The 25,957-nt window shown below is 38.4% G+C and overlaps 3 protein-coding genes and 1 pseudogene across 3 annotated transcripts in view; 3 read left to right on the top strand and 1 right to left on the bottom strand.

Moving 5' to 3' along the window:
* Positions 1–25,957, top strand: part of LOC144650437 (death domain-containing ATP nucleosidase-like) — an 89,274-nt gene that overhangs the window by 12,699 nt on the left and 50,618 nt on the right. The window lies entirely within an intron of this gene.
* The window catches only part of LOC144650412 (uncharacterized), a 264,303-nt gene that overhangs the window by 233,183 nt on the left and 5,163 nt on the right, over positions 1–25,957 (top strand). The window contains exons 6-13 of the mRNA XM_078510077.1: positions 1,003–1,095; positions 1,722–2,018; positions 4,714–4,809; positions 4,945–5,037; positions 5,183–5,497; positions 6,239–6,839; positions 8,265–8,626; positions 11,187–11,413. Of these exons, the coding sequence (XP_078366203.1) occupies positions 1,003–1,095; positions 1,722–2,018; positions 4,714–4,809; positions 4,945–5,037; positions 5,183–5,497; positions 6,239–6,839; positions 8,265–8,626; positions 11,187–11,413 (2,084 nt within the window). The remainder of the gene's footprint in view (positions 1–1,002; positions 1,096–1,721; positions 2,019–4,713; positions 4,810–4,944; positions 5,038–5,182; positions 5,498–6,238; positions 6,840–8,264; positions 8,627–11,186; positions 11,414–25,957) is intronic.
* Positions 14,437–18,351, bottom strand: LOC144647954 (uncharacterized; annotated as a pseudogene).
* LOC144650438 (uncharacterized) lies at positions 18,068–24,934 on the top strand. The gene is made up of 6 exons (XM_078510118.1): positions 18,068–18,761; positions 18,849–19,256; positions 21,302–21,378; positions 21,777–21,874; positions 22,673–22,809; positions 23,530–24,934. Exons 1-6 carry the CDS (start codon positions 18,690–18,692, stop codon positions 23,893–23,895), a joined length of 1,158 nt encoding a protein of 385 aa, XP_078366244.1. The 5' UTR covers positions 18,068–18,689; the 3' UTR covers positions 23,896–24,934.

Genomic DNA, 25,957 nt, shown 5'->3' with positions numbered 1-25,957 from the left:
GCCGAGAACTGGGCCCGTGTGGCCGAGAACTGGGCCCACAAAAGGAGATTTTATTTTTATTATTGTTCGGGATAATTAATTATTAACCGGTCGATAGCTTTACACCAAAAAGCTGAATAATGTAGAAAGCTCTGGGAGAAATTTCAAGTTTCTTTGGTTATTCTGAGGAAAGAAATACTAGTTTACGTCTAAAGTGGCCGAGAACTGGGCCCCATACTGTATTTATTGTTTTGCAGCGTGTACCAGTTTTGTTCAATTTTGTTTCCAGTTTTTCACTCTTCGACGAGTACAACATTTGTAGCTTTTTACGATTCAAGCTCCCGTTTTCACTTAGGAGAATGTTGGCTTTGATGGCATTGAGTAAGTGCTCTACTGCTCACTTCTTCAAAATAGCTCCGAATTATCCTTCCATTAAGAAACACATCTGTGCTAACCCACAAGGCGTTAGTCCCTGATGTTCTCTTTGATCCGCTTGCTTGCCTTTCGGTCAAAGTTTCACAGTAGTGATTTTTCAACACTTAATCAATCGATCAATCAATCGATCAATCAATAACTTTACTGCTGTATCATAACGACTAGCTGGAACCAGTGCTCTACTAATTGGCATTGTCAGTGACGCTATATAACGTACAAACAATACGCGCGAGTAGTCATGTGCATGAACGACGGGTGGATTCGACAGGAACTCGTCAAATGACGTCATAATAATTTCAACTCCGATCAAGCACCAAAACGAGGTTATGAAAATTGACACCAAAACGAGGCTCAGAAGTTATTTACGCCTCTTCTTTATGCAAATTAGGTCACGTAGATCGCTGCTATGACAATGCCATCCATCAAACTCGGCTGCCATGGCAACTTATTGTGACTTCATTTGAGCACCTGTCAAATCCGCCCGTCGTTCATGCACATGACTACTGAAGAGTGTGTGCCATTGATTGCTTTTAATTTCAACTAAATAATCATTTTTGTCGTTGTCATATCTCACCCATTTCTCTTCAGGTGAATTTGCGATACTTCCACCCGCCGAATCCGAGCCAAGGCGAAAATTACGATCTTCAAGTTTCCACAGTCCTGTAGCTACTGCTACTGCAGGTAATGTCTATACAAAACTTTCAAAACTGGAACACTCTTTTACCTTTGATTTTTTACCTATGACTTATATTGAATACTAATCGTGCTTGCTTGGGGAGGTCTGGGCCTGTATAAGCGATCAACATGATGTGACGTCATTATATGTTAGTACACAGGACTTCCCTTCTCACGGTATGACGTGACGTCATTCTAGTTTAAAAGAGTGCCCCTTCCGTTCATTCAGTTTGGCACGAAATTTCACAGCATCTTTTTCCAGATCCTTTCCTGTACTTATCGCTTGTTCGCGAGACAAAGAGAACGCCAAAGGACAAGGATGATGTGAACATTAAGCGTTTCATATGCTGTGCATGGTCAGTGGTGTATTCTTCATGTAAATTTGTTTTACCCTCTCCTGCATTCAAACTGACTGCAAGGAACCCAGCGCTCCAGCATAAGGGCAAAATAATATTTATTGGCGTATATGTAAACTAATAGAGCTTGCCAATAATGTTTGCTATATAAGTAAAAATGTACATTTTTAAATACACTAAACATCCCGTGAGGAAAGAGTCTAGGATGAAAATCTGTATCAGATTAACTTGTAACTCTAAAGCAAACATTCCATCTTTCTTTTGTCAACATTGCAGTCAAAGACGGTTGTCCCTCTGAAGACGAATTAGAAGAGCTATCCACAAAACTTGGTATGAAATGGGAGAACCTGGGTCGACGCCTTGGATTCGCTCAAGCGACGCTAGATGCATTTCATAAAGAAAACGAAAGATTGTTCGACAAGGCACTTCGAATGCTGTTGTCTTGGAAAGAAAGAGAAGGCTTTGATGCCACTTACCAGGTGTTATGTGATGCTTTGTGTCACAGACTGGTGAACCTTAGAATGTTTGCGGAGGAATTTTCCTGCCAGAATCCTAAACGTGATGCGTCTGCAGGTAATGCTTGAGTTGATTTGCTGGCTCTGTTTTATCATAATTTACACGTTTAATAATAATAATAGACTAATAATAATAATAATAATAATAATAATAATAATAATAATAATAATAATAATAATAATAATAATAAAACGTTCAACATTTGAAAAGGAGGACCACGAGGTTATTCCTGTTTAGGTCCCGGACTTTCGCTAACTAAAATAATCTACAAAATATGGTAATATGGATACAAAATGAGTAAGGGAATTCAGAGGCCTCTATATTTAAAAACAAAGTTCGTCATTAAAAACTAATTTTATCTCGTCTTTGTGCTGCTTTTCCTGTATTTTTTGAGTTAGTTAGATTATGATTTGATTGGAAAGCAAATATTTCACGAAATTTTAAAAGCTGATGACTGAAGAGAGAGACTAAAAATTTAGCCTAATTTCAAATGCTCAAAAGGCGTTCTGGTACATGGCTTTTTAGAAAACGACTTAGTTAGTTTGAAAGGCCATAATTACTTACTTAATTTGGGTAAACAAGAGCGTGCGCGCCGAGGCCGTGGAGAAAGTATGGCTCTACTGCCAAAAAGCATGACCTTTGATCCTAGCGCATCCAAAAATTATATCACAAGACACAGCAAACTTGTCTTTTTTTTCAAACGTTTCTTAGTGATCACGGCGCGTCAACTGTCGCGCAAAAAAGTATTTTTGTTCTTGCAGTCCAATGCGAGCTTAACAGTGGTAAGCCATCAACAACAACAACAACAACAAACTTTATTACCAGAAAAAGTACCTAGATACATTGCTTTGAAGAAGAAAAAAGAATATTAAAACAGAATATGGTAATAACACTCAGAAAAACTAAAAAGCTTATCGAGCTGAGTGAAGTTAAATTACATTAATACTAAGAAGGTGGTTGGCAATAAAGCAAAGGAAAAAAAAAAAGCGGTTAATGAAAAACGTTAAAGCTAGCACAAACATTCTATAGCAAAAAAAATATATGTATAAAAGCTAAATAAGGAAGATAAGTATTAAATATTAAGTATCTACTAGGTGCCAGATGAACACTCATTAATGTTGGCAGTACCTTATTTCAAAATAACATGAAACCAAGATGACGTCCAGTTCGCGTTTCACTGCTGAACAGGTGCTGGAGGTAGTTTCCTCGAATTACAACAATAAGGATCTCTCTGAAAACCTAGAATATGCTTTTAGATGGCTTCTGGTAGATTATGCTAACTTTTGTTTTGTGACCATTCATGTACTATGCAATAACAAGCATGTTTAGGTGAAACATATTTCCTTGAAACATGTTTTGTTTCGGTTTAAATGTTAACACAGCGTTAATCTCTTGAATGGCCCTAACAAAAAAAATCATTTCGCAATAAAAAGAGAAAAGTATTTTTATCCTCAATGCCTACTTATTACCTTATCGTGCAAAATAAGGTTATGGGAAGAATCCGTGACGGATGAGGCAATTATTAGGATGTAACGAGGATATGCGCAGAGCTCGTGAACTAGGTGGGTGGATCGCAAACAATAACCGTCGTTTATGGACAAATGATGTAAAGACCACATTTCAAGTGGAGTGATAAAAATCATTTTACTCGAGAAGCACAAGGAATTACTAATACCATGACCTGCGGAAGATCCAGAATGTTACTGAATAGTGTTAAAATGTCTGTACAACTTCACTTACTCGGAAACTAAATTTTTGCTTTCTTGTAAAAGCTTATGTGCTTCTTTTGTTGGACGAAATACCCCTATTACTGATTGCAATGATATGTAATATTTAATCTCCGTTTGTACATCTCCATTCAGTCTATTAGATCTCATACATTAAAGAAGATGTATGCTGAGTTCTCTACTCCGCAGAGGCCTCTTTTCGTATTTTTTTTCTAATTAAATTTATTATTACATCATAATGATATGGGAAAACCTTATTTGCATTTACTTTCAACACACATTAATTAACATACGCGACTACAAAAACTAGTTTCGTCGGAAGACCTCGTCAGTTGGTAGCCATATGCTGTTTAGAATTTTAAATTTCAGACGACTTCATATAATACTGCACAAAGAATAACTCAAGTATCTAAGCAACCATAACGCTATATAAACCAAAATACAAAAATGATTGCTAGCGAAATCTAAAATAACAACGAGAATAGTAGTAAACATAGCAGTAACTCAAAACAAAATACAAAATATATATCCAAGGAATAGGAAATCAGAGTTCAGAGTTCAGTTTCTATTGTGCAATAAAAATACAACGTAATGTTTGTAGCTTGAATTTCACGATTGCGCCGGTGACAACCGCTCTTGGGATCCGGAAATACATCCACTTTTCTTTTGTGTTGATCAGTTGACCTTCTTCGGTTTGATTGATCCTTACCGATTCCGTGATCTGCCTCAACAGCACATCATTTTGAAACGTTCCTGTGACACTTATGGTGACCTGCGTGAATATCACAGCAATGTCTCCACAAAACATACCTTGCAAATGAGGTTTTTCCATATCATTATGATGTTCAGTAATACTTTCTTGGTTCCGCGAACAGAATTTCACAATTTATTATTAATTTAAAGTGTTTTTACCATAGAAAACTGCTGCTTTGAGCTTTCCTTCGTTTTAAAGTAATTTTGTACATGAGAAAATTAAGGTTTGTTTTGCACTTGACAAAGGTGATATTCGTTTCTTTTTTTTTGAGGTGACTATATATCAGTTAAAAGTATAAGTGTAGCCGCAAAGAGAAGGCCTTTTTTTCCTGGATCCCCGGATGTTCAGCGACCAAAGCTACCTAAAGGTAATTAACTAGCTGTTTTTACGGCAGTTTTGCTAAATGCAAAGCAGAAGTATCGTAGCTGAAGGCGAATTAACTCACATGGTTGGTTGTATGCCGAGTTGTATGCAAAAGGTGATGATCGTTTCTTTTTTTAAGTTGATATATCAGATAAAAGTAAAAGTGTAACCGCAAAGAGAAGGCCATTGTTTCCTGGATCCCCGGATGTTCAGCGACCGAAGCTACCTAAAGGTAATTAACTAGCTGTTTTTACGGCTGTGTTTTGCTAAATGCAAAGCAGAAGTAACGTAGCTGAAGGCGAATTCACTCACATGGTTGGCTGGACAGTGGGCTGTAAACATAATGTATTTTGGTTTTACGTTCTTTGTGATTGCAGTCAAAAGAGAAAACCCCAGTGATGAAGATTTAGAGAGACTTTCATCGAGGATCGCAGAGCGCTGGATAATACTCGGACGTCGTCTGAATGTCGAAGAACAACGGCTAATAGCATTTGACATGGAATGTATGGACCTCTCAGAAAAGGCATATAGAATGTTACAACACTGGAAGCAGAGGGACGGCTCAGCTGCATCTTACCGGGTCTTACATGACGCCTTGGCTCATGAATTCGTTGGCCGCAAAGATTTAGCAACGGAATTTTGCTGCGATTTTAAGACTTCTCTACGTGCTGCATCTGCAGGGTTGCAAGCAGGTAATGTCTCAAATCATTTCTTGGCTCTTTCCAAAACATGCAAGTGTTCATTCTCAGTCTTGTAGCCAGAAATATATAAAATAACCATTTTACCCAGTAACAGCCAGTTTTTTACTTGAACAAAAACAATGCACGGACAATTGTGGTTTTTACTGTACAACTTCTTGCAAGCAGCAAATTCAACCGAATTTTTAACTGTTTTTAAAACAAATTTACCTGACACACATATAAAGTGCTCGTTTCAGCGCAAACTAGCAAATATCGCGAGCGCGTGACTTATAAACCCCAACAGAGTAAAGAAAATAGAAAATTACATCATTATGGTATTTTTAGTGGCTATGAGTCTGTTATAATTGATATCACGTGCATAAATGTAAAGAACAATAGTTTTGCACGTGTAAAACAATAGATTTCACATTCCAGAGTGCTTGGAACACGGATTTTAGCACACTGGAATGTAAACAACTTACTAACGTCTAAAAATGTCATTCGGGGAATTACCTTGCAGTGTTGATGTAAAAAGACAATATAAACACCCACGCCAAAAACACAATTGCATTTACAGCTTGAACAGCTAAAGTGATTGACAGAAAGTGTTCTCAGCAATACTTGCAACCCAAATTGCCTTCCTACGTGTCGCCTCCACCGTTGAGTCTTTAAGAATCTACGAAAGCTGTACGCAAAGACATGCCACGCTTAATGAGCAATTCCTGGTTACAATACCCTGTGTTTCTATTTCAGAAAACAAGGTGGAGGTTGAACTTTCTGTTAAAGAGCTAGATACCAAGTCAGAAAGCAAGATGATGGTTGAGCTACCAGATGAAGATCTGAATACAAAGGCAGAAAGCAAGGGGGAGGTTGACTTATCAGATGAAGGGCTGGGTGTCAAGTCAGAAAACAAGGTAAAAGGTGAGCTACCAGATGAAGAGCTGGGTACCAATTCAGGAAACAAGGCGAACGTTAAACTATCACATGAGGAGCTGGATACCAGGTCAGAAAGCAAAATAAAGCTTGAGCCATCAGATGAAGTGCTGGATACTAAGTCACAAAGCAAGGTGAAGGTTGGGCAACTATCAGTTGAAGAGCTGAATACCAAGTCAGAAAACATGGGGGAGGTTGAGCTATCGCATGAAGACTGGGTACCAAGTCAGAAGCAAAAAGAGCTTGAGCCATCAGATGAAGAGCTGGGTACCGTCTCAGAAAACAAGATAAAGGTTGAGCTACCAGTTGAAGAGCTGGATACCAAGTCAGAAAGCAAGGCCAATGTTGAGCTATTACAAGAAAGGCAGAAGCCTGATTCAGAGAACAGGACGACAACTATGTACAACGCCGACTCAGAGGAGTAAGTTATTCATGTGTCATATTCCATTCGTCGTTTGCTGTTTCATGTCGATCCATTAGAGTTGCTATAGTATTCATTCAACGTCTAGCAAACACAGTAAGGTATCGTCATTATAAGCCAAAAATTACGATGCTGGCGTGGGCTTTAATTGTTTGCTTCACTGCGAATAACAAGGTTCGAGAAAAAAAAATGAGGAGGAGCTAAAAGAATTCTTTTCTAAGCTTTTTTCATTGCCCATTTTCCAGAGATATTGCCTAGTTGACTATTTCGGCGTTTACACACTCAAATCATTGTGTTTTTACCCCTTTATAAGCAACCGAGGCACAAATGATATATCTTCACTAACGTATCTCAGTTAAAAGAATCTAGAATTGTCATAAAATTGTGTAGGAGAGACCTGTTAAATCTAGCTTTGTTCAATTTTTGGATTCCTCGCACGGTTATTTGAAAACTTATCCCAAAGAAAGAAAGGAGATAAAAAGGCAAATGAATGAGGATAGTAAAGAAAGAGAAAGAGAGAAGAAAGCAAAGTAACATATGACTGAACACTTTGCAAAAGAGGCCCAAACGTTTAAAAAGACCAACGCTGTAAACGTTAGAAAATATCCGTATACAGTCAGGTTCGGCCGTACCAGAAAAAGGTCCCCAGTTGCATTATTATATATGTTTTTTCAGTGTGCAAAAAGATCACAACATGACCGTCCATTTCAAAACGTTTTTATACATAACTTGTAATCGAGTGCCATAAACAGTCTGTCAACATTAATTCAAGGAACTCAGTGTGTCACGGATTTTGGCCGAATGTAGGCATGGGAAATGCCCATCAAATTAGGTGAAATATAAAAATGACCGATTAAAACAGTGATTGAATATTTCAATAACACAACAAATACAAAAGAAGGTACGGATGGCCCAGACTGAAGGAGATTGAAACAGATGGGTTTTTGAAATACTGTTAAGCTGAACAGTTGTTTCAAGTTAATCTCTTTTGCTCGTACTAATAAATTATAACGCCCGGGAGACACATTTGGTTGAAATGAAGCTTTGGTTTTGTCATTAAGATCCATAGAAGTAATTTTCAAACATTAAGTTTCATAGCGAATATTTGGCAAAACTTAATAAAATTAACTTAACTAAGCCGTGACACAGTCCCTTTTGAATGTGCACGGTTTGTCGATACAGCTACGTGTTGTATTTAATGAAAATGCAGTGAAAACATTTTTAATTACTGGTAGATTTAAGTTCATGAATAGTTTTTAAAGTAAATTTGTCTTAAAGACGACAAATTAGTATCTGCCTCTCCTAGACGAAAGGGAGTTAGTGCCATTTCTTTGCTAGCGAAATTGCTGTCCCTGTTTTTATCACCTGAGGCAAATGCCTGGGTCCAAGATTTTTGTTTTCTGATGTTCTTTTCGTGACTTTTAGGTGTGAAATATGCCAAAAAGGAGCAGTGTGGAAGCTTCAAGACATTCAAGCTGCTGCTTATATAACATTTCCCCAAAACGCTGTGACACAAGCCGTGTTGTTCAGATGCACACGGAAGGAGTCGACAATCCATTCCCCACCTTTAAAGAAGGATGAGGCATTGGTAAGCAATGTAATAGAGCTTTCTTGTGATGATCCGTCCGCTTCCAAGTTTACCGGAAAATTTGATGAAAAGGTGTCAGTTGCCTTATGTCACAGCGCCGCTAACCTTAAAGGCTATGAAGTGGTGATCAGGGAGTTGATCGATTCAGACAACGATGAGTGGAAGGATTTGGAGACAACAAACGTATGGCAAGCGTCAGGTAATGACAGTTTACTGACCAGAAATGTGGACATTTCTCCTCCCTCCCTCCTTCCCTCGCTCCCTCCCTCCCTCCCTCCCTTCCTTCCTTCCTTCCTTCCTTCCTCCCTTCCTCCCTCCCTCCCTCCCTCCCTCCCTCCCTCCCTCCCTTCCTCCCTCCCTCCCTCCCTTCCTTCCTTCCTTCCTTCTTTCCTTCCTAGCTTACTATGGGAAGCAGAAAATATGCCACCCACTGTGTCTCCAAAGATCACCATAGGAATGAGTCTCTGATTATTGTCAGGCACTTCAAAACGATGAAGAACAGGCGTCAGCTAACTGAGCACATGCAATGTTTCACGTATTACAGAAAATTGAACTATCTTTGGTGTCAATAACTGTAAAGATTTGGAAAAGTAGCCGCGAACCGTACGAAAAATGGCATGTGCAGAGTGACGTTACCTTTTAAGGTTTCAGTGGATCATTTATTGATTGATTGATTTTATTTTTTAATTAAATTTATTATTGATTATTTATTTATTTATTGGTATCTAGGGGCAACTGCACAAACAAGATATTGATAGTCATTTTTTTTTGTGATTTTCGTGTTCGGTTAAATCGTTTTAAACATTATTGAACCTCTCTAATACGGACACCGAAGGCACAGAGCATAGTGTCCGTATTAAAACTGTCTCCACTATAACGTCACTTTTAAGACTCCACTGACAGTTTGAAGTGTTCAGTAACTTTAATGAGGCCCACACTTGTCTTTTAACTGCATCTAAATTGTTTAATATGCAGCATTGAGACACACTGTCTAACAGCTGTTTTCAAACAAAATGATCTTCAATGCAATGCTGCATGTAAAAATTGACTATAAGCACAATTCCGAAAACGTCTAAGATGAATAAGCGTTGTTGTTTTTGTAACTAACTACAACCAGGAAACTGAATTACATACACAAAGTATCATCCCCTGATCACGAGATTGTCGGTAAAAAAAGAGGTTGGGTCTATATGAATTTGCTCCCTGGGGCCGAGATTTAGTGTCCGTTGTCCGTATTAGAGAGGGTCCGTATTACAGGTTTTTTTGTTTTTGAAAAAAATGTGTGAGAACTTTGTCGGCATCGGAGATTGTCTGTTATAGAGACGAAAGGAGAGGTTCGACTGTTCCATGAACGCCACATCCATGAAAGAGGGAGAGTAGAGCAGTACTACTTCTTCGGGGAGTGTCAAGCACATTAGACCCTCGCCCTGAGTGATTAATAAATTACAGACAATAGGCTACCTTATACCAAACTCGGTACAAAGCTCGTTTATGGAGACGATACGGAGCAAGATATCCTTCTTGATAATGTCAGTGAGACGTGTGCCAGTGTACACTTCATATTTTGAAAGGTTCAATAGTCTTTAACAGTCTGAACATGCACGATAGTGGCCCTACACCACTTACATATCAAACAACGTAGCCCCTTTATCACTGAGGACCGCAAGGGCGTCCTTCTCGTTACTAAAAGGAATCGAAATGTGTACAATTTTTGCCTGGATGCACACACTTGAGATATTAAATGGGACTTTAAGATATGCGAACGAGAATTTCTCCTCGCTTACTCCCTGAAACCAAACAACTCAATGTAAACAATTAAAGTAAGTGGGACTTTTGGTCACACTAATAATAAACAATTTAACTGAAGTGAGACGTGCTCACGCACACTCAAGATTAATAAAGTCAACTCTTGCCAATTAAAATAAAGGTGAGCAAGTTTTAAAAAATTTGCTCGCACGTGCTCGAGATAGTTAAAAATGATTTTATTTCGCCCAAAAAAGCAAGCGAGAGTTTTACTCGTAATGAAAAATGGAAAAAAATTTTCCGTCCAGATTTGAACCAACGACCGGGGCATACAGCATAACTACCAACTGAGCCATTCCAACTTTGTACGGTACAGGGTATTTTGTTTGGATTATTTAAATATTATATTTGGACGCGCTTTACAAAGTCGTTAATTGCTCGGCTATTACTAGCTATGAGTAAACAAAACAAACCAAAAGCTCTATTTTAGCCAGTCATACATAGATTATGTCCATCAAATTTCTGATCTGTAGCATTCATATTGAAGAAGAGCGAATGATTTATATATATGCAATTACAGAGCAATGTATGGGCGCGTTGCACGGAGTTGCTAATTTCTTGGCTCTTGAATGATCCACACCAAAAACAAAAATGTAGGGTTATTAAGAGTCATACAGAGATACTTCATGTCAAATTTTAGACTGAAAGGTGTAATATGCGAGCGGTAGAATTATTAAATCGCAGAAATGTTTTACATAATTACAGAGCAATGTATGGGCACGTTGCACAGAATTGCAAATTTCTCGGCTTTTGAACGATTTTCATCCAAAACAAAAATTAATGTAGGGTTATAAAGGGTCAGACAGAGGTACTTCATGCCAAATTTTAGACTAAAAGGTGTAATATTCAAGCCGTAGAATTATTTAATGGTACTTATTCAATTATTTATTTAATTATTTAATTTTATTTATTTTATATCTTGTTTGTGTAATTATATTATTTATTTGCTTTCGCAGAAATTCAAGGTGATCTTTCCTCAAAGCCAACAGCCCCCTTTGCCGAGGCTGAAGTTACGTGTTGTTCCACGTTTGCTGTTATCTGCCGGCTCAAGTCTCACACATACTCAGCCAATGCCCTGGATAATCGCGATTTTACCTGTATTGTTCAAGAGTATCCGAATGTGAGTGTGACAATCCCAGCGAGTGCCGTCCATGCACATCAAGAATTCCAGCTTACTCTTAAGGTACACTTATCAAATTGTTTTCCATTCAAACATTACTTATTATAATAGTTATCAACCAACAGGTATCAAATTAAAGCTCAGTCAGCTATGCAAGGCATTGGGCGATTCACTGAAAGGCAAAAGCAAATATAAGTGAAAGAAATGGGGTACCCTATTGCTCTGAAAATAGGCCCTCCCTCTACCCAAACGCCAGACACAAACATCCTTCCAAAAACAGCCCCCAGCCATGAACTTATATTTAGATTTAGTTCATAAAGGAGCTATGTCAAGATATATAAAACCATTTATTGCGGCGTGCAAAATAACCTTCAATTGAAGGAAACGTAGAAGTAATAGAAGAACACAAAAGACCGAGAGCTTAAGGGAACAAGGTGTATACCAATATTCAATAGGCTATCGGTTTCAAACAACTATATTCCGTTTGGTAGCAGAAGCGTAGCGTATAATGGAAGCAATGACTGATCAATACAATATATATAGGTTATTCACCAGCCGGGAGGTCCGTATTGGGAAAAACTGTGCCCGAGGTCTTGGATACCGCCCGAGGCCGCAGGCCGTGGGCGGTTCCAAGACCGAGGGCACAGTTTTTCGCAATACGGACCGACCTAGGCTGGTGAATAACGTTTTTATTTTTTTCCTACTTTATTTCAGTGTTTTTAAAAGAAACCTAGAAAGATTGTGTCACAAAATCTTTGTTTGTATACGCGCGCCATTTAATTTCAATGTTGAGTCGATCGACGGGTTAGCAAGAGTGTAAAATGCTGTTTGTTATTTAGTTCGAAATAAGTTAAATGAACCGTATTTACAGAAAGGTTCAGCATATTAAATTAACACTGAAGAGATTCAATCAAAGAAATTGAAGTGGTAAATATATCATAAATGTAAAATCGAGCCAAAGCATAATCATTGACAAAACTAAAGGGAAGAAAAGGATTATTGAGGAAAAAAAAAAAAAAAAAAAGGAGAAAAAAAGAAAAAAAAAAAACAAGGAAAAAAAAAAAAAAAAAAAAAGAATAGAGAAATATGCTTTTTAAAAATAAGAGACAAGAGAATTTGGTTAAAATTTGTGGGTGAAAAGGGAAGAAAACACCCCCTTTGCTACCCTCACTAAACGCCGATTCCGGCTTCCCGATGAATGTTTTGATAAAGAACTCTGTTCGCAGGATGCTAAGTTTGAGAATTTCCCGAAAAAAGAAAACTATCTGACGGAAAGACAGTTTCGGTATAGCTATACAGAGGCACTGCCAGGGGGGTCCCCGAGTCGCTTGTCTGAATTTCAAATGCTTGCTGTCGCTGTTTCATCAGCCATTCTAGGCATTTTTGTCACTTGTCGGAATTTGGCTAGAACTATTATTGTTTGTCGCAATTCTCATGTGCTGTCGCTACTTTTTGGGCCATGTCGCTTGTCGGAATTTACCCTGGCAGGGTCTCTATACACACTTGTATTTAACGAATTAATAAGCTCTGCGTTGATTCCCAACATAATTATTTTGTGATAAACAGTGCGAAAGTGAAACTGAATGAAATGCGAAGTTTGGACGTACGGCACAATATTGTGAGAATTATTTTGGCTGTTTTTAATTAACGAATCTCATTTTCTTGAATGATGGCAACTAGTGTTTTGTTTTGGCAAAGAAGTGGCCGATAAAAAGACAGTTTTTACTCAAAATTGAAGTTTAAAACCGGCGCAGCTTATAGTATTAACACTGGATGAAATAATGGATTTGATCATATTTGTCCTAAAACAAATGTGAGACAAATCTAATATCATATTTGTCCTGGTCTTGAAGATGACAAATATGTGACAAATATGTTGACAGATTTGTCCGCGATAAATGCGAGACAAATACTGATTGAATTTGAAGTGATATTTAGCCCATGTACAAATATGAAGCGAACTAGACAAATGTGTTAGAAACTGAGTTCCTGCTTTTTTTGAGTCCTTCTTTTTTTGCAATACATGGGAAAGAGCTCGAGACTTGGGCATTTAATTTTGCGTGGTTTTCTCTGGTGTAAGCCCATTTGTCTTAACAGTGTTGGTCACTTCTTTGGGAGTGGTTTCCATTTGTAAACCCAAATTCCCAATAAAGTGTTTATAAGTCAATTCTGAGAATTTGAAGTCATAAAAAAAAATTGCATTCTTTGGGGTGTTTTCTTGAAAAATGCTTCCACATAAAGTGTTAGTCTATTGAGCTGTAAAAAACTTCTTTGGGAGTGTTTTTTATTTGTAACTTCCGTTTAACTCTATCAATTCTTGGGGGTTTTATTTGGTTTAAAATTTTTTTTTTTCGGCCGTCCCTTCTCGTGCTGGCTCTCTGCGGCCGCCCACTCTTTCTGGTCGCCCAAAATCGCCGCACCCTGCTGCCGATCTTTTAACCTTTTTTTCTATTATTTTTAGGGGGGGAAACTGTGATTTGTGGTGTTTCTTTCCACTACTACTTCGGTTATTCTTTTCTTGCGTACTTTTTGACTTTTTTATTTTGCCTAACACTGCTTTCAATAAAATCATTTTTCGCAAAAATTTTTTCTTAAGGAGGGGCTGGGCCTATCCTTTCACTTTCTGTTCCCACTCTGGCTTGTCTCTCATTTCCTACTCTGGCTTTCTCTTCTCTTTTAATTCTTTTCACTATACTCACTACACCGGCCTCGCTTACTGTGCTGGATCTTTTCCTTTCTCCTACCCAGGAGCATGTGTAGGAGGACCGCTCACTTCTTGAGTCGCGACTACGCTCTCCCAAAATTCAACTCCGGCATAGCGGTCAAATGGTTCCTTTTGCTCCCAATTTGTTGGTTTTTTATTCTTGTGGGTCCTGCCCTCTGATAGGGAGGCTCTGCTGCAACTGAATCTACTAAATCTTTTCACCTATCGTGGCCTTCTTTCCCTTTCATTGTCTTTTTCTCCACATTCATAGCAGAATCACGGCCCATATCCAACAGCTGATAAGGGGTGCAGTGCATAGGAACCAGCAGAAACACTAGCGACGGCTTTCCAAGCCATATTGTTCAGGTAGTCGTATCACCACTCAGATCTTTGGGATTCTTCCCATGTTGGATGGTACTTTCATGTTGTCAATCAACTCTTGGATAGACTTGAGATCACTTTGCTTCAAATTTTATTTGGTAGCCAAACATTTTTCATCAGATGCTTGGCAGTTCCAAGAAATAAATTGTGCATCGGGTCAATTATGGTAAATCTGATGCAATCAAGTACTCAATTGCATAATTCAGAGTACCTTGTACCATATTTTGATTCCTTACTTCTCTCCTTGATACGTGTCCTCAGAAGTATTTCTTGGGCTTCATTGCGTGCTCTTCATTTGTACGTGGCATACAACTGTCAAATCCCCCAAATTCATCTTCATGCCAAAATTTTCACCAGGAATGAATTCCTTTTTACATTTTGAGCAGCCTCTTCTGGCACCATGTCCCAAGAAACCACACAATTTTCTTGCTGCAGGGACATCACAGGCTACTAGCAAGACAGCAGCAAAAAATCTCTCTGGTATCCTAGGTGAGCCAGAATGACAAACCTCAATTCCATCTTCCCACAGCTCTTTCAGTTCTAAAACAAGGGGAACTAAATAGGGATTGAGACTTGAAGGTTCACTAGGGCCAGGAATAATTCCAACAACAATAATGTTCTCTCTTTTGTATCTCTCTCCACGAGGCAAGTTCATTAAGGCAAGGTAAATGACTCCTACACTGTACGGGGAATGTTTGAACGGCTGAAACCAATCAACGTTCATCATTAAAGCCAGGTTGCGTTGATGGCTCATGAAGCGTGACCCATCTGGGCCTTTGAAATCTCTCCAGACAGTACCGTGGATCACATCACTCATAAATTCCGTATGCTTGTGTTCTCCCTTTCCCTCCACAGTTCACACCGTGATGAAAAACCAGGACGTTGAAGAAAGAGCTTTAATGTTTCAATAACACTATTGTAACAGTACACCTTTTTTGGGTACAGTTTTACTTTTCCATCTTGAAGCTTGACCTCCTTCAACAGGACTTCATTGCATGGCTTTCGGTGTGCTCTGTGTCTGTGATTTGGAAATTCTACATAGGAGCATTTCTTTGACAGACGCTTGCCACCTACAGTGTCATAAGCAGAGTCATAATTGTACAAAGAATGGCACTTTGGACATACAACAAACTTCTGGAAACAGTCTTTATGCAGACCAAAGTACTTCTTTAGCATGTATAAGCTTGAAGGGAACGCTGCAGCAAACATTGTCATCCAGGGTACTCGCTCCGATAGAACAGTAAAGAATGCATGGAAGAATTTCAGAAGCATTTCAATTCCACGGTCAGCAATGTTACAGTATGTCCACCAGTAACAGATGAATAGAAGCAGCCAGTTGATGAGGATGTTCCTGTTGAATGAGTCAGGATCAGTCTCAACTGCTCCGGGGAAGTTTGATTCATCCAGGTCATCCAAAACATTTTCCTCCAACAAATCATCCCATACCTCTTGACTGGCATTATGAAATGTTTGTTCATGGTATAAACTTCTTCGAAATCATCTTGTTCCCCAATTGACTTGTGGATAAAAGTTTCATCAAAACCTCCTGTCTTCATCATCTAATTCCCAAAAAGGACTCTGGAATTCTGTTACTGTCCTCTGCAAAAGGATAGAGATTAAAATATTATCTATATTGAAATCTGAAGTTACAGTGTATATATACGGGTTTTATGTGGATACATGTGCCTTTAACACATACATTGAAAACCCCTTAAAGAGAATGGCAAGCTTCAGAAATTTAAAATAAAAAAAAATATATTAATACTCTGCTGAGTAAACTATCTCATGATTTTTGAAATAAAAAATGGCCACTCTGCATTTTGAAAAAAAACGCGGCGATAAAATCAGCATGAAATCACCATGAGTTTGCGATGTGTTTAGCTTGAATCACGAATCACGGTCCTCAAAATAACCAGATCACATGCCACAGAATTCACGCATCACACCCTTTTTTACCCGAATCAGGCATCATGCATAACCACTTTGCCACCCCTGCATTATACCCCTTAAGCCTTCTTCCACCAGACTCCTGCACCCCCAAGGGGGTTTCTCTTTATACTTTTGGGTAGGGGAGTGCCGCTGGGACTCTGAAACCCTTACAAGACCCTTTACAAGACTAAACACTAGAAATTCCTACCCTATCCCAGACCTGCTGTTTTCAGAACTGTGTCACTATTTGTATTTTTAATGGAAAACCATGTGTCAACAACGTTGCTGCAATGATTCTATTTACGTTTAAGAAGGCCTCTTCCAAGTTTCTACAGTGGAACCTCGATAAAACGAAGGGCCAAGGGACTGGAAAAATCTGTTCGCTATATCGAGGTTTCGTTATATCGAGATTCTTTTCCATATATTTTGCTATTACTGGGACGAAAAAGATTGTTTGTTATATCGAGGACTTCGTTATATAGAGGTTCGTTAAATCGAGGTTCCACTGTACAGTGGAACCCTGCTTAACAGACACCCGCTTAATAAGGACACCCTGGTATTGCGGACAGTTTTGTTGGTCCCAACAAACCTCATACATTTTCTCTTAAATTAACCCCCTTAATACTGACAAAGACACTTTTCCGTGTGGCGAGTGAACTCTTATACATTGTGAACCCCGCTTTACGGACACTGTTTATCTGTGCACTGTCAATTTTTATTGTTGTGATTATTTGTTTACTTGAAGACATTGGACCCTGGTCAAATAATGACAGAATTCGAAGAGTTAAAACCATTAATTTAATTACAAAGAGTAGCTTAATAGCGCAACTTGTGGTGTTTGACCCTTGTACTTAAAGTCCTTTAAAACTGATTTCTGTTCCTATTTTTTCTTTGCCTTTTGCTGCAGTGTCACACCTAAAAGCTTCCGTGCAAAGTGAAGTTACCAAAAACGTTCTGTTGCTGTGAAATGTGTTTTATTTCTCGAAACGTAAATTAAAGTTGCCACATTACCGTAACTGGAGCTGGCCGCTTACGAAAATGTTTTTTTTTTTGGTGGATGATGACAAAACATGCACTGAAATATGGTACTGTAATTACTGCAAAATCATTGTGATGAACAGCAATATAAAATGATTGATAAAAACAAGATTCAGAGGTGTTTTCTTTCGGGTGTCTGCTTACGGGAGCTTTAAAACAAAGAAAAAGTCTTAGTCGGAATCTGTGTCTGTGTCTGCTTATGGGAATGTTCGCTTACGAAAATGTAAAATTACAGAGTTTGTATGGGAATTAAAAGCGGGGTTTCAAACAAGGCGGCCGTAAGTAGAGCTGTCCGCTTACGAGAGTGTCCGTTAAGAGAGCTTCAACTGTACTACTAATCAGTTATGCGGCTAATGATACCCTATTCTTGACCAAAACTCTCTGATTTTCTGACTAAACTGCTTGAAAATCATACCCTTCACAGCGGCACATACCTATATAGCTCCCCCCCCCCCCCCGGACTCCTGCCCTTTATTTTACCAAAGAAATAACCATCCAGGTCCATCCAGTTACCATGGAAAAAAGTATGACAACATAAATAACCTCAAAGCAGCGTTTTACAACAGCCTTGTTAAATTTTCTATAAATTTATATGTATACACATGTGTGCCAAAAATTTTATCTTTGAGTGATGCCATGTTGACCATGTTTTAGTCTAATGTGTGAGCTGGACGCACTAAGAGCCTCTTTCGTAATTCAAGCATGTTATCTTACCTTCATCAGAAACACTATCACTGTAATCCTCACTGGGTAAATCTGTCTCATGATCTACAGAACTATCTTGAGTTTCCAAGCAGTGAACTTCAGGTGAACCTGTCTCGACGTCGCTGTTGCTGTCACTTTCAGCTTCAGTTTCCTTTCTCTCAACGACTTGTTCGAGATGTCGAGATCGCGTACTTCGACTAACAAAGTCATCACAATGACTGCAGTAATACCTCTTTCCCCCCATTTCCAGAAAAGATGCTAAGCATAAAGAAAGGACAAGAATTTTAAGTTTCTCCGATGAATATATCGAACACGTTGCTATTGATCTGCTGTTATCATCTGTCGAAGGGAAAACAAAATATGCTAATTAGAAAGGCCGCGCTACTCACGTGATGCATCTCGTCCAATCCAGAACGGCCATTTTCATTTGACTGTGTTGTTTAGCATAATCGGCGGGATTTTGAGCGTCACTTTGCTTGTGTTTGTAAATGTGAAGAACTGCGTTGCTTGCTCGCGTCTTAACTGGTATTTGTGAGGTCTTCACTGAGAATTTTATCGGTTATTGTATAACTTAAGCTTAATATGACTGGTAGAGGCAGATCGTGCAATCCTTCTTCGTCCGAATCTCCTCTCTCGAGGAATCAACATCACACGGTAAGTTTCATTCGCGACGTGCTATAATTTTTGAATGGCCACGGTGTTATATGTCTCGATGAATTGATCTTTTATTTTGCTGTTTAGACAACTTCAGGAGCAACTCCGATTGTTCCTCGAGGACAAAACCGTCCAGGGATTTCTGTAGAGAGATCTCGATTCTGCATCCGTCGTGATTCACTGGACAGTCTGAGTGAACCTGAAGATACTTCTCCAACGTATCCGCGAGTTGTCCAAAGGGATCGCGATCGTTTACCTTCAGTTGTGTCCTGTACACCATCTTCATCAGCCTCATCCAGCGGCCGATCAACGCCAGTCAGCACGCCGCTGCCTCATGTCAACGCTAGAATGAATTGTTGCGACCACGAGAGGCAGTTCGTGGCGGTACAAAGATCACTTGCAGCTCTTACTGAAAAAATTGACAACTTGCAAGGCTTGTCAACCGCTGTTGTGTCTCAAAGGAGCAGAGTGGAAAATCTTCCACGAGATATGGTGGTGAGTATTAAGGTTGTTGTTTCTGACATCATGTATCATGACAATAGGCGGCCTTTTTGCTTGCTCTTTAAAGCACATTTTAAATTAAGTAGGGGCTGGGGGCTGGTAGAAAGTGAGGCCTGAGGCTTTTCCGTCCAGGGATCAAGTTTTGGTTGAGCGACACCACTTCCGTCGCAGAAGTTGCTAAGCAACATGATATACAGAGGTATTTTGTCTATACAAAACAATCTTCCTTATAAATTTTTTTGGATACAAAAGGCTGCTTTATTTACAGTCACACCAAATGTTTGATGGGAACTTTGCAATGTTGTGGCGCAGTGTTCCAATATTGATTGACAGTGTGCTCATCGCAACTTTCAACTCTCAATTCAAATTTGCCTGAGCAAGTTGCCAAGTTCCGGTTTTCATTTTTTCCGTATGAAACACTATTCCACCTCTGTTTCAAAGAAGGATGGAATGATTGCCCTATGGTCGACTGCTTATCGACAGACTGCAAGAAGTTAGCGACAGGCTTAATTGAAATCGCCAAACTTTGAATTGCACTTATAAATTCAAATTTGCTCTGCAAGTTACGACTTATCCTGTCACTTATTCCTCGCATTTTGTTGATGAACAGTCGAATAAGGGGTAATCATTTTCTGTTTCTTTAAAACAGGTGGTATAACCTCGTTTTATACGGCTGAATGAAAGCCAGAACATAGCAACTTGCTCGAGCAAAATGTCCTTGTGAAGTACATGACTGTAATAATAAGGCGGTTTCATTTTATCGATCAACAAAAAATCTAAAATTGACTGTAATCTACCTCCAGTGAGTGGCTGAAATACAACCATTTGTTGGCGAGGGAATATTCATTTAAGCTCCAAAGTCGGCTGCAAAATCTATTTGCTAAGCTGTTAGAATTTCACCTTTTGCCTGCTAGATGTAGACCATAAATTTCTTCTTTTGCACTTTTGAACCTGTAAGGATCAAAATTTCTGGATAGTTTGTGAAGAAAATACTTTTTTCTGACTTATAAACTCTTTAATTTTTAGCTACCAACGACCACTTAGCCTCGCTTGATGCAACTTCCGTTTTTTTACTGAATAAGTGTATTTGGGAAACAAACTTAGACTTAACGTATTTTCTCGATTAAACGCCGGGCCTCGAATAAACGCTGGGTCTCCAAGCTGTATTTGAAAACAAACCCCTTTACAGCAAGGCGCCCAAATGTGAGACCACTTTTAATTTATTCACATTCTTTCGTGCTGATTTAATCCAATCAGAAGTCAACTGCAAACAACCCCCCCCCCCCCCATTTATTCAAGATGTAATATACTTTGGAAATGATGTCTACATGTATGTATGGCTGTCAAAAATAATGAATGAAAATGATTTCTTAGAAACATAGGGCTTAAACAAACTGCTGGAATCAAATAAATGCCGGCTCTATTGGGCCAAGTTTGAAATAAACGCCGGGGGCGTTTAATTGTTCATTATTTTATAAGCCTCGTAATTTGGCTTTCAACACATCTTTTTCTGGCAATAACATCTCCACCTGCAGGTTTGAAGGTGCCCCTATGCCTATCATGCTAGCACAGTAGGACACATGGCTGATCTGATTTCATTCAATGAGCTGCAAATCTATAAGTCTGCCATTTTTGTCCACAAAGTACTTAAAAAGAGTAATAAATTCCCACCGGGAGCCCCCACTCCCAAACGCCCCAGGTTGGGATAAGAGCGGGAGCTATAAAGGCACAAAGGTGAGCCATCCCTGCGGGGAGGAGGGTGGGGCGACGATCTGATGTCTGGCGTCCGTTTAAACGAAGAGAGTGAAAAACAGGACAAAACAGACTTATTTATACTGAACTTGCCAAAAATTATGCACAGTAGACTCCCTCGAGTATATACAGAAGCAGGGAAATAAACAAGTGATATCCCAAAGGAATTAGGGGCGTTTGTGCTTGAGGGCTCCCAGTGAGAATAGTACAACAAACCTAGTAAGTTTCAGTGGCATCTTAATCTTTTCTTTCTCTTTTTCTTATGAACTTCTGTGTATTTTGCATAGGCATGTGTCCACAAAGTTGTTGCAAAATTAAAGGAAAAAGACCCACCTATTGAGTGGACCTTAGGTCCTGTTAACAGGTATGGTAAAATAGTAATACAATAATAATACTTGAATTATTAAAATTTTTGCTGACAAGGCCACTTGACAAAAGGAAAGTGAAACTTAAGGTCATTGCCCTGAAATAGAACTGAACAAGAAAAATCCTTGATTGATACTTGCGCAATATAAGTTCATTATTGTGCAGCCCCCTCCTCCCCTTCCCATTTTAGGGTCTTTATGATCTGTTCCCCCAACCTGAAGGTCTGGATCCGCCACTGTAATGAATTAAGCAGTTTAAAACCAAACACAGAGTTCTATGTCCAGATACCAGAAAACTATTTCATGTTAAAACTTCTTGGAATTGGTAACTGGTGAGGACTTTGGTGTCTGCTTCTGACATTCTTATATTGAGCACAGTTCATTCATTGATTTTCAGTTTTAATGATGAAACTAACAGTGAAGTGAGTGAAGCAATAGAGAGAGGAGTGAGGGCTACTTCAGCATTCAAAGAAGCTAATCCTGTTATCTTAGAACGTAAGTACAGTTCCACTTTTTCCTCAGTAAAACTGTGATACTTTGTGATTTTGTATGTACATGTACATGTAAAAGTTGCCTCAAAATCCCTGAAACCTTGTGAGAGGAGTAAACAAAAAAAAGTATTCAATTTTATTGAAGATGAGTTTCCAGAAAAGGAACACTAAGAAACACCTTTTAGGTTGTAGTTAAAGGGACTACTGTACATCACAGATTTTACCAGATTTTTGAACCGCCAAAATTTATATTCATGTCGCATGAAACCTAAAAATAATAGTCCATTTTAATTAAAATTTGTTATTTTAGAGCACTGAAACTGTTAACAAGCATTACTGGTTGCTGATGGCTCAGATGGAAATGGATTGCAATTTAAAAACGTTAGGCTAACATTTTCAAATTGTTTCTGCCCGTCTTCAAAAAATCGATATTGATAGCCGTAGCTCTAAGTTTATATCTTCCATTAGATTTTCAAAGATATTGTTTTTTACAGATTAAGCTGCCTTCCACTAATTTCAGAACAGTTTAGACCAGAAAAAAAAGTGTAGTTTTTCTGTGCTCAATGATTGTGGTTGAAAGATACATGTACTGCCCTGAAAAATTCATTTTAAAACTACATGACACATGTTCTGCATGGCCAAGGCCATGACTAATGTTATATAAACCTACATGTACATATACTTTTGAGGGAGAAGGAAAAGAATTAAAGGGAATGGAGGGGGGTGGTGAATGGACATACATACTGGAACAAGTCACATGTAGCATAGCCTTAAAATACCTCTAAATTTTTCTCTGTGACAGGTGCAATAAAGACCTATTTCAAGACTCTGAAGGCAAAACAAAAGCGAGTCGCAACCCGTGTACGGGTGCAGGGAGTCATGACCGATAAACAGAACGAAAGTGTTGTCTTTGCAAGGAGAAATCAAAGAGGACACAATGTAAGTGAATGAACTACAAAACTGTACATGTGCATGATTACTCCAGCTGTATGTTAGATGCTATGAAAGATGGATTCCACTGAAAGTTTGAGCAATATGTGCAAAAAATGTATATGAAAAATTTGTTTTGTATACTGTTTAAAACATGTCACTGTTTTTTATATCTCTAAGTGACTCAGAAATAATTCTGACTCTGACCTGATTCTTGGTAACAAGTCAGTTAAAAAGTTGTAAGTGTTTTAGTTAACCTTAAAAGACTCTGTTTCGATTGTAATGCATTGTGCGCCACAGTCGAGGTTTCAAAGCCTATGAAATCTCCAAATTGTTGAGTTGTCGATCATTTCATCCTTCAATTCTTATATTGCATTGAATGGAAATATTATTTTTTTTCAGCGACAGGATCAAAACAACAAACTCTCGCAATGCATACCAGTCGACAGGGAGTCTTAAAAATAAATTGGTTTCAAGAAGGTTTCTCGGGGTGTTTATTTTTCTGTTCATCAGATATCATTTTAAATGCCATGTACATGTACATGACTAGGTAAAATGACCAAATCATTGTCCGGACAAAAATCATATTGACAGGACATTATTCATTGATCAGCTATTATTTTGAGCCCTGTTCTTGTGTCTGGACTGAACAGTTTAGCTCTGAAATTTAGTGACAGTGTAAATAACAATTTGTAAATTGATGACATTTTTTGTAATTTATTCTTGCAGAAACTCAAGGCGCGCAAGGAAGCCCTCAGGCAGTGCTCGTATTCCGAAGAGAAAAAAAGAAAACTTCAGGAAGTCCTGACTATTGACTATATGTCGCCAGAGGATAGTGTATATGAAGACAATTCCGAGGAAGAGTCAACACCCAAGCTTGTAAAGCTTGTCAAGCGCAAGTTTGGGTGGAGATCTGACGAATTGGCCCGTGAGCTTCAGAGCTTAGACCGCAAGGCACATAGGGCCAGGAGTGAAAGAGCAAAGAGGATGATGATACAGAGGGAGCAGGGGGCTGTTATTCCTGATAGTGAACGTTCCTTTCCGAGGGGTGCCCCAGCCTGGGCTCTTACTCTTGTACCAGAGAGAGGAGTATAAAATTATAATATCAATGGTCATTAATTTTTATCACATGACCAAACATGCTTTTTGACCAGATGTCTTGTCAGTTACATGTACATTTAAGTTTTGGAACTTCACGATCATCATGTAAAAATCATCGTATTTGGTATACACATAGACATGTTGTGTCATTTGACATTCAAGTAGTCTTATACATGTAGCTTGTTGGAAATTTTCCCAGTTATAAATATGTTTAGTTAACAGACATGCTTGGAACATATTTGAATTTCGTTTTATATGATTTTAGACAGAACTGTTTTGGTCATGTGATAGAACAACTTTTAAAATTAAAAAAAAAAATCAATGATGGAAATGCCCTGCCTTTTTAATGACTTGCAACCGTAAGGATATGCATAAGTTGAAATTGGTTAAGACAGTGCCTAAGTGAGTTTTTTAAATGGTGATTGTCTTCTTGTTAATCTAAGAGACTGCAAATCATGTAGGTTTTTGTTAGGGGTTTATCAAACAAGGCAGGTGTGTTTCCATTCACATACAGAATTCTAGAATACTGAATGCTTAGTTTTTATTACTTTTTTGTTTAACGCTTATTGATCTTGAACCTCAAGTCCATACATGTTAGTCTTTGTTAGCAATTGACTAAATTCATGGGATAACAGGTAGCTGTCAATATTTTATTATCTTTAATTGTTGAAGAATGGCTGTGTGTGGTATATAGAATTCAAATTCGTAAGGTTTAACATTGATATTTCTGAACTTTGAACTAAGGTTAGGTCAGAATGCCTCTTCTCTTCTCTCTCTTTTTTTAAAACAAAAAACAAAAACAAAAAAGACTAAGTACAGTTTGTATCAAGTGTTATTTAGGAGCAGTTTTCTAAATTGTGCTGTGAGTCATTTTAAACTTGAGAACTTGTTTCCTATTTGAAATTTAGTTTGCATATAATTTATAAAGGTGTATGAACTTACGGTAATATATAAAGTAACAAAATTGTTTTATTTGTACAGAAAATGGAGAATTGCAAAATAAAACAGTTATCAACTGTACATCTTTGTGTGATAATTTCTTCAGAACTGTCAAGAGATTCAGGGCTGGGTCAATCAAGATTAGTTTGAATCTAATTTTAAAGAAAAAACTTGAAATATATAAAATTGACATTTCAAGAATACTTTATCTAGAGCAAGCTAAATTCGGGTATTGTTGCAGCAGAATTATGTTGCTTAAGCCATTTCAGGCACAGTAGCAGAAGTAAACGTGGGTTTTAGATATCCCAGACAAAGATGATATTTGCTCTACATTTGTCCTTACAAATGTTATCTTTGGCTACATTTGTCTGCATTTGAGCAGGACAAAATGTAATATTTGACTCATATTTGCACCACATTTGTCCATATTTATCTCCAAGAGCGAATGCATCATTATCCTATTTGTCTTAGGACAAATGTCATATTTGTCTCCTGGTCAAATATGGACAAATGTGACAAATATCATATTTGAACCACATTTAGACTACATTTGTACTATGTCAAATCTGTTTTTTCGCCCAGTGTAAAATGGCGTGCAAATGATTGCAAAATGCACAAACAACCACAAACTCAACAAACTATCAACTAGAACTTAATTTGTCGATAAACAAAATCAACACTCGCCTTTAGAAGAACTTCGAGGCTTTTAATTCCACTTCTATTCTGTCTTTTCGCATTTACAACAGTTGGTGAGCGGCTATTTCGATTTTGCTGAGCAAATCTTTCATGTGTTCGTTCGTACAACGCTGCAAAATGATTTCGCGCGGAAAGTACACTCGACGATTCATCTCGCAACGGATAGCGCCCGCTGTTGAGGGCCGGATTGGAGAATACCGCCCGCTCCCGGAACCAATCAGATCGCAGGATTTGTAGAATACCGCCCGCTCACGAACAAAGAAAAAAATAAGTAGTATTTACCCGATGGCCTTCAGATGTTGTCTTATCACAGTTGTTTCTGTGTCAATTAATCAGTAATACAGTAATTAGAAAATTGGCGTTTGTCACGTGTTATGCGCGTGTAAGTAAGTGACATTATAACAAGCAATAGTAATTGGAC

Source organism: Oculina patagonica, chromosome 4, assembly GCF_052425735.1.
Source record: "Oculina patagonica isolate OP01 chromosome 4, crgOcupat, whole genome shotgun sequence".
In the NCBI taxonomy this organism is placed as follows: Eukaryota; Metazoa; Cnidaria; class Anthozoa; order Scleractinia; family Oculinidae; genus Oculina; species Oculina patagonica.
Note: the sequence above shows the minus strand (reverse complement) of the source record. Positions and strands in the feature narration are given on the sequence as shown.